This window comes from Etheostoma spectabile, chromosome 20, assembly GCF_008692095.1.
Source record: "Etheostoma spectabile isolate EspeVRDwgs_2016 chromosome 20, UIUC_Espe_1.0, whole genome shotgun sequence".
In the NCBI taxonomy this organism is placed as follows: Eukaryota; Metazoa; Chordata; class Actinopteri; order Perciformes; family Percidae; genus Etheostoma; species Etheostoma spectabile.
The window spans coordinates 18,196,849-18,206,350 of NC_045752.1; the positions used below are offsets into that span (position 1 = coordinate 18,196,849).

The 9,502-nt window shown below is 38.1% G+C and overlaps 2 protein-coding genes across 8 annotated transcripts in view; one reads left to right on the plus strand and one right to left on the minus strand.

Moving 5' to 3' along the window:
• The window catches only part of rab3gap2 (RAB3 GTPase activating protein subunit 2 (non-catalytic)), an 18,285-nt gene extending 18,175 nt beyond the window's left edge, over window positions 1-110 (plus strand). For all 7 annotated transcript variants that reach the window (XM_032499877.1, XM_032499883.1, XM_032499878.1 and 4 more), the window contains one exon: window positions 1-110. This exon is cut by the window's left edge and continues 890 nt beyond it. The gene's annotated coding sequence lies outside the window, so the exon portion shown is untranslated.
• A 645-nt stretch (window positions 111-755) lies between these two features.
• iars2 (isoleucyl-tRNA synthetase 2, mitochondrial) overlaps window positions 756-9,502 on the minus strand; it is a 54,326-nt gene continuing 45,579 nt past the window's right edge. The window contains exon 24 of the mRNA XM_032499885.1: window positions 756-931. Coding sequence (XP_032355776.1) covers window positions 771-931 — 161 coding nt within the window. The 3' untranslated portion in view covers window positions 756-770. The remainder of the gene's footprint in view (window positions 932-9,502) is intronic.

Consider the following 9,502-nt stretch of genomic DNA (forward strand, 5'->3'; position numbering starts at 1 on the left):
AGTACTGGACTAGCTGTGCCTGTACACATTTTATTCTACACTAGCTGCTCCCACTGGGCTGATCCTTCGCAGAATAAAGATGTTTCTCAAAAGCTTAGATGTTTATGTTGTGATGATGACTTTTTTTTGGCTACTTGTTGATTCAGCAGACACTCAGATAGATAGATTACTTTGTTAATCCCAAATAGGGAAAGTTACAAGTAGCAGGTTACCAAAGACATAAACACATACTTGCTCCCACACAAACCAAATATACAAGAAACATGCTTGAAGTAATAAAGTTTTTTTGTTTTTTTTTCATGTTAAGAGCTAAAACTCAATTTATAATTTATTAAATTTTTAGTATACACTTTCAACTTTATTGGAAAGTTTACAGGGAACAGGATTTATTATACGAAGGTAAACATTCACAAGAAATCCACACCCAATATAAATTCTCCACTGTTGTCACATAGTGACACTCATTGTAATGTAAAAAAATAATAGGGTGATATTACCCTTGAGATGCATTCCTTCTAGACTGAAAGAACAAGTCAATATCTTCACTTCCCAACTATACATACAGTACACAGTCTTGCTCATGCTTCATCAGATTGTTTGCTGGTACAACATCACATGTATGAGCTCCACATTCATGCCACAGCAAAGTGACCAAGGCCGACTTAGACATTTTGGTTTTAGAGTTCACACCTGCTGTTCTAGGAAAGTGGGAGTGCATACAACAGTGAAGCCTGAAGAAAAATTAGTGAAGTATGCATTGGTATCTGCTATTAGGCCGTTCTTTCCCAAAGCCAACCATGTGCCATGCTGCCCAAGATGATGATGCTGGTCATCAAGGTGAAAGCGTGTGGCCTGTCAGGGAGCCTGTGAAACAACGGTCCGGCAGCATTGCTGCTAATACTGTAGGCACTGTCCTCACGGACAACACCACCTGGCAGGACACATACATACACACATATTGAGCATATTGAAAGTCATTGCTTCCTCACTTTTTGTCCATAGTAGTATAGACCTTTTTCACTACAGACACTTTAATTTGTCCTAGTCCAACTAAGTCTGCCTCTGTAGCTTCACTGAGCTTAGCATTAGTGATCCTGGATAACCGCTATCATGTAGTTATTGTTTGGGTCAGTTAAAACTGGGTTTATAAGTCAGCATGTTCATGTGAAATAAGAGGAGTTGTTAATTACCATCAACATCATCAGAACAATATGACGTTTTATGCAAAAAGCAGCAGAGAGTGATCTTCAGCGAGGTAAAATATAATTAAATCACACAACTAAAATGGAATTAGAAGCTTTTTGAAACACTAGAAATAATATACAAATAAGGCTATAACTTAATTCAGGAATTATTGAATATGCCATTTAAAATATGGTAGGCATTTTCAACAAATTCACTAGTTTAGAACAGTAACATTTTGGTCCTTTTTTATATTATAATGAACAGAGTGATATGAATATGTTAAAGTAAGTCTGTGAATGCTGCAAAAAAAGAGAAGAAAAATACAGATTTATATTTAAAAAAAGGCCTTAGCTTGGCAAATGTCTATGACCAAACACATTTACAAAGCTAATTCACAATGTGTTCCACAATGTGCCCATTTAATATGCAACTATGATCCCCAGTCATTGGTGCGTTAGTGTTTTGAACAGAAGTGTATCCTCTGTCTCTGACATGGTTATATTATTAATCAATCCAATTCTATTGATATATTAATACCATCAATGATCTTTCTCTTGCTCTTCATCACTTTATTGTAAACTCTGTATTGTCGGGATTAAAAAGAGTTTATCAATTATTTGGTCATTTCAAGGCAGGGTGGATTGCCTTAGCATTTGTATATATGAATATTTATGAAGTCATGTTCAGTGTCTTTTGATGACGTAAACCATGTATAGCCATGTTTTCCCTAGGTTTGTGCAAGGCTCAGGTGCAGGGTTTATCATCTCTCCCCTGACCTTACCTTCCCTTCTTTAATGACGTAATGTGTCAGGATCCACAACGTTTCCTAGAGACTTGGACATCTTGTCTCCTCTCTCACTGACCACAAAGCCACGGACCACCAGAGACCTACACACAAACACACACCAGATATATTATATCAGCAAAATGAGAGTATTTCAAGAGAGACTAGTGTGACTGAAGTTTTTCAATAAAAAAATGGTTTGGGCCCCAAAAAAAGTTTAAATCTGTATGTGTTTGATTTTTTTGTGGATGATAGCGAATGATGTCCTACTATAGTATGTTGAAAAAAGTCATAGTGTTGTATGTTGAAAAATGAGTCCAAAAAAAAGTCATTTTATGTTAGAAAAGTAAAAAAGAAAGTCACAGTATGGTTTGTTGAAAAATTAGTCCGAAAAAAAGTCATTTTATGTTAGAAAAGTTAAAAAGAAAGTCATAGTATGGTATGTTGAAAAAGAGTCATAGTGTAAGTATGTCTGAAAAAATCAAGAAAAAGTAATAGTATATGTAAGTATACGTATGTGGGGGTGGCAGTAACTCAGTCCATAGGGAGTTGGGTTGGAAACCGGAGGGTCACTGGTTCAAGTCCCCGTGTGGACCAAAAAGTAGGGAGTGTGGATTGGTGGCTGGAGAGATGCCACTTCACCTCCTGGGCACTGCCAGGTGCTGTTGAGCAAGGCACCGTACCCCCCCCCCCCCCCCCCCCCCCCCCCCCCCCCCCCCCACCCACCCACTCAGGGCGCTGGTTCAGCTGGCAGCCCACTCACTCTGACATCTCTCCATTAGTGCATGTATAGATCCTGTGTGTGTGTGTGTGTGTGTAGTTCAGGACTGTGTGTGGTTACTAACAAAGTGTGGACACAGAGTGGGAATTGTAATTTCCCCATTGGGGATTAATAAACAGATTAAAATATTAATTAACCGGTTGGTTCAAATTTGGTCACGTGAGATGTCACGTGACCTACACGGAAATAAAGGCTCGGCTGGTAAGCGCTGACGGTCCCTCTCCTTCTGTCGCTGCCTCGCGTGCCGGTGTCGGGACGAGCTGTTGTGTGCGGGTCGCTGGATGGGACAGCCAAGGTATGTTGTTTGACACGTGCTGCATAGTTGCATAGTGCATAGACAGCGATTAAATCTATTAACTTAAATCTATTAACTTAAATCTACTAACTTAAATCTACTAACTGTCGTTCGTTTGGTCCATACAGCCGAGTCCGAGTGCCGCTGCTGTCTGCCTGTAGCAGATTGTTCTGCCTGTAGCAGATTGTTCTGCCTGTAGCAGATTGTTCTGCCTGTAGCAGATTGTTCTGCCTGTAGCAGATTGTTTTGCCTACACAAGAGCGTTCATTCACGGACTCACGTGTTTCCACCTGGTAGATCGCTCGTACTGCAGTTGGTTTTTATTTGTTACACATTGTGTTTTATTTGTATAGAGGAAAGTTTGTCCTGGCCTTGGGCGTCTTTTGTTTTAGTGACTTTTAATCCAGTGTTTTTAGAAAAAGTGGTTGCTTCATTTGGTGGTTAATAGGTGGTGACATAAAACTGATTTTATTAATATATTGCATGAATTTAGTGTTTAAAATTGCATGTGGTGTTTTATCTGTTTCAATCCGGTTATACAATCCACCTGTGAACACTATGGCAACCAGTAGTTTTAAATAGTTTCTTCAACTTTCCTAAACACTCTACTAAACTAAACTAAACGGACATCACTCCTCCCGGGCCTAAATGTTTGCTTTGTTTTCTCTATGACATTGGTTGTATTGCCAACTAATTCTTTTTATAGTTATGTTTAAGCAAATGTTTCTGTGTTTTTTTGTTGTTGTTTTTTTTAATTTTTTTTTTTAAGTTTGTAATAAATCATTTTTCGTAGCTTCAAATGACCACGTCTCTGATCTTTTATGTGGCCTTGCCTGTGTGGTGGGAGTCCCTGGGATTGGTAACAACTGAATTCATATTTTAAACTCTTTGGGTGAAAGTCCCAGGGTGGCGTTGTCATTGGTTAAATTGCTAAAGTTTGGCTAAGCCCTCCATTGGGCCTGGTTACAAGTAGTATGGCGGAAAACATCAGTGTAGTATGTCAAAGTCAATATAGTATGTTGAAAACTAGTATAGTATGTTGAAAAAGTCATCATAGGCCATAGTACAGTATGTTAAAAAAATTTGTAGTACACTATGACGAAAAGTGTCATATGTCAAAAGTCATAGAATGGTATGTCAATAAATAGTACTGAAAAAAAGTCATTAAATGGATATCAAAAAGTCATAGTATAGTACGTAAAATAAAGTCATTGTATAGTATGTTATAAATAGTAGAAAAGTTATAGTTTGTTTACAAAAGTCGGTAAAATCATTATGTATAATTTCAAAAGTCATATAGTATGTTTAAAAAAAAAAAAAAAAAAAAAAAAAAAAGTCCTAGTTTAGTAGGTAAATTTGTGAAGCACACCATGTTTGGAACATTACTTTTTTGTTGAGCCATCCTCTGATGACCACAGGGCAGTTGGGTCTCTCTTGCCTGACATCTTTTCCCAAATGTTTGTAGCTTTCCTGTTACCCGCAGAGGGAGTTATATACATTTGTAAGAATCAACGGTTTCATAGTAAGCATTCCACATGTGCACAGCATGACAAAATGCAAATGTAAAACCAACCTTTTTATGACCGGGAAGTAGGAAATGGTGGCCACGCTGGATGCTTGGCTTACTCTGTCCTGGTCATGCATTTTGCAGTATGAAACCGAGCTATGAAGACTGCAGTTAAAAACAGCCAGATGGAGTACCATTAAAGGAAAGGAAGATGAGGTAATTAGAGCTGGATGCAAATGTCACATCCAAAATGTCAGTGTTTGCACCTAAACTAAAGCCTAACTTTTTTTTAACCTTTTTTTCATGTACAGGTGTGTTTATAAGAGTATAGCTTCATCAAGATAATTCAGTATTTACTTAGACTATACAAATACTTTAAATATCTCAATTGTAAGGAGTTTTTTTAGTAAAGAAATCACAAAACTTTCTTTAACCTCCTCCACTCTGGCAGATGCTACAGATCCCAAAAATTACTTTTTGCACTCTACATCCCACTCCATGTGTACTTGTCTTGATAAGTCTTATTTTTATATTTGTATATCATGTTGAGATGTGCATATGTATGTTGTTGTCTCTATTGTACTGTATGTGTCTATATTACTATATTTAGAGAGAACTCAAAGTCCTAATGTATGTAACTATTGTTGGTCAATAAATCTGATAATAAAAGATTCGCACATAGTTTACCACAACCTCTGAACAAACACCTTGATTCCTCAATGATACAAAAAAATGTCGAAATGAAAATGCATGTTACATGGCCATTTTTGAACAACACTTCCCTAAATCGAAGCTCTGCTTAAACATTTGAATGGACTGGTTGCTCAGACATGAGGCCTTACGATACAATCTGAACCAGAGTCTCCCTCCGTAGACGCAGTCCCTCTCTCCCATGAGAGGCACCCTGTAAACCGCACAGCATTTGCCACATTCCCATATAGTTGACTTTTTTTTCCCTAGTCAACTGTTCATCCTCTCTTGGTGACTTGGTGTTGCTGCTCTCCCACTTCCAACGAAAACTCTCCCACAATTCAACTCTGAGCCACAACAGGCTGGTTGCAGCAAATAATCAAACAATGCAATAATTATATCAAGTTATAATAGATCAATGAAATTCTCCACTGATCTGAGTTGAGGCAAAATCCAGATTAGATAAGAATGTTTAAATAGCATACATTTAGAAAAGTTGGTAATATAATTCATCAACAGTAATATGAAACTTACATACGTGTGTGTGTGTATATATACATATATGTATTTGTCATCAAAATGCAAATAAGGTTCATTCATACTCACAGAAAGCTTAGTCTCGCTGCCTGTTTATTAATCTTTAACTAGGCTATTTGTAGAACTGTATTTTAATTTGGTGTAATGATTTTTTGATTATTGAAACTGGTTGTAAAAGGTTTAAAATGCCTAAGTAATAACTTAGAATATCAGAAAAAAAACAACTGATGGTCAAACATTTCTCTGAAAAATAAAAATGAGTATCCTGTAAAATCCATTAGTGGCCATTCGGCCAATCAAACGCAGGCGTGTACGTCAATTAATGTCATGGAAACAGAACGACGATCCGAGGAGCCTATATAAAGGCTGCAGACCATTCTGATTTCTCACTTTGCATTTTGACTTGTGCTTCATGCAAATCGAACCTGTGGAAAACCAACTCTTTGAGTTTTAAACCGCTGGAGATTACATACTGCAAACTGATCATTTGGAAAAACAAAAGAACAACACAACTTCGGATTCACTAACTATTGTGGTGATAGGAAGAGCTTGGTGATGGCCTTTCGTCTGCCTGGTGGTATTGTGATACCCGAGGAGTCCCTCCTGGATTTTCTGAGGGGATGCCTCCAGGGGTTGTACATGCTTGCAAGACAAGGTAAGACCACTTTTAGATTTATTGTTATAAGTCTAGCCTACTTATCTCTGATTCATTGGCTATTTTTATGGAATAAATCAATCTTTATCAGTAGCTTGCTAGTTGTGGAAATTGGTGTCACGTTTAGAATTTAAAGGTGGAAAGCTATTAACGTTAGGCCTGTTGGAAAAAAAAAAACAGATGTTAAAACAGACTTTTACTTGAAAATGTCTCCTGTAAAATATTTATTTGCTAGACAGCATGTCTTAAATATCGCGGGACATGTGTGGAATGTATCAACAATTAGTGTACGGATGTGAAAACACTGTTATTTCAGTTTCTTACAAAATATAGCTACATTGAATTTGCTAAAAACAAGATGGCGATTGGGCCAAAATTCATAAAATGCCAAAAAAAGTATTTGAGTTGAGCACCATGGAGACGATGGAACTGTTAGGACCGAACGTCGGGAGGTGAGGACGCGCAGGTGGAATCAAACCAGGACACGTTAATGTGTGTGGTTGGAACGCGGAATTCTTTGTTTACTTGGTTAAATCTTAAAGTTTCAAAGTTTATCAAATGATATTAACTTCTTTTATCATATGTATCCACGATTTTTTCGACCTCTGCGTCTGGCAGTTGACTTGCGCTCTCCGTGCGTAAAAGCCCTAACGCCAGATTCTTCACTCGCCCAACCAATACAAAGCGATGTTGTTGCATCCTACACCTTTTGATTATAATAATAATTATTACCATTTTTATTATTATGTGCTCTCTATTCAGTAACTCTGATAAATACACCAGAAAACATTAACTATTGTTTGGGATTTTTATTTGATAAAATATGAGTTACACTCTTCAGCCACATATCTGAATACAATGTAATATCAAGTCAACAGTACTTTTTTCAAGTTTGACGGATCAACAGTTTGGTTAGTTTTTCAGTGTGTACAAGAATAGTAAATAATTATTATTTTTATATGAATGCAGCATGAATTTTCATGTCGTCACCTGTTAAAAATAATTGAGGAAAAACTGCAGAATATTTGGCATTACTGTTAAAAAGGGTATAGCCTTTTGTCTGTTGGTAACTTTATGACACATGTATGTACAGTGTGTATGTTTGGAGCTAGATTTATTTCTTTATTACAAGAGAGAAAAAAAATGATCCCACTGATAGCAAAAAAAGCATTTTATGCGAGAAAAAACAAATAATTGAGAGAAAAAAGTTTTCATACCAATAGCAAAAGTTTAAATGGAAATTTGAATTTGTTTCTGAAAAAAAAATCTCTCTCAAATACTTTGTTAAACTCTCAAATATATGTATATTTTTTGCTATCAGTGTGGACATTTTTTTTAAGACGGTGCTCACCAGATTGGCCAATAGGAACGTGGCCCTGCCCATGACAGTATTTTCACATTGTGAAAAAATCCTGAAACAAAAAAAAAAAAAAATTACATTGAGAGCAAAGGTTTTGAGAGCAAGAAAACCACTGATAGCAAAAAATATATATTTGAGTTTAAAAGTATTTTAAGAGAAATTTCTTTTTCTCAGAAATAATTTTAAACATTTCAAATTTATGTTTAAACTTTTTTTAGTCTCAAATATTTGCTATTGATATGAAAACCTTTTCACTCAAATATTGTTTTTCTCTCATAACATGCTTTTTTGTAACCAGTGTGACAACCTTTTCTCTCAAACATTTTTTTTTCTTCATTTACTTGTTTGCATGTACTAAAGAAACAAATCTAGCTCCATGTGTATGCGGTTCTTATTTCAACTTTAATTGTTAATTTAATCCAAATAGTTAATGTTATGAGAACTCCTTATTATTTGAAGTCACATTAAACATTTTAGTTAAACCAGACGTTTTACGTTTGATCTTTGTTTCCCTCAGGCCGTGTAGACAACTTCCCACGTCCTGCAGAACCTGGCCTCCCTGAAGAGGAAGGTGAGTATGAGGAAGGTGAGTATTACGTTGGTCACCGTTTTCCCCCTCACAGAGAAGACGAACATCAATTTGAGGACACTGACGACGACGAGGGGGAGGATGAAGACTCAGAGGATGAAGACTACTGGCCTGACTGGTCTGTAGATTCTGGGTATGGCTCCATGCCTGAAAAGGACAAGAATACAGAGGATGTTGAAACTTATAGGGATAGTGCTAGTTCTAGTGATGGTGACGGTGACGGTGATAGTGATAGTTATAGTGAAAGTGATAGTTATAGTTCTAGTGATGGTGACGGTGACGGTGATAGTGATAGTTATAGTGAAAGTGATAGTTATAGTTCTAGTGATGGTGATAATGATGGTGACGTTGATAGTGATAGTGATAGTAATAGTGATAGTGATTATGATGAGTCAGACCCCTACCTTACTCCCCTCTCATTGAGCACTTCACCGCCAAGTATTTGGCAGGAATTTAAACCACCGTGTCTTCCTGTCCCCATGGTGTGCCATTCGGGCACCTCCATTTGGTGGTCCGCTGCAGGGGCATCCTGCACGCAAGTGAGACATCCTGAATATCGTTGGCCCTCAGCCTCTCAAAGGTCCACCACCTTACTCCAGGGAGTCTGCGCACTCCTCTTCAGGCCCCAGACCTCCACAAAGAGAAGCAGGGAAGACCGCTCCAGGGAGTTGCACACTCCTTCAGGCCCCAGCACCTCCCCAAAGAGAAGCAGGGAAGACGCTCCGGAGTCTGCGCATCCTCTTCAGGCCCCAGCCCTCACAAAGAGAAGCAGGGAGTCTGCGCACTCCTTTCAGGCCCCAGCCTCCACAAAGAAGCAGGAAGACAGCCAGGGAGTTGCGCACTCTCTCAGGCCCCAGCTCCCACAAAGAGAAGTAGGGAAGACAGCTCCAGGGAGTCTGCACCACTCCTCTTGCCCGGCCCTCCACAAAGAGAAGCAGGGAAGACAGCTCCAGGGAGTCTGCACACTCCTCTTCAGGCCTCGGCCCCTCCACATACGTGAGAGACTGGATGGAACCTCTTGATAGCGAGTCTGATCTTACATTTATGTAGCACTTTCATTCACACACTAGATCAAGATCAAGATTAACTTTATTGTCCCGCCATGTTGGAAATTTGTCT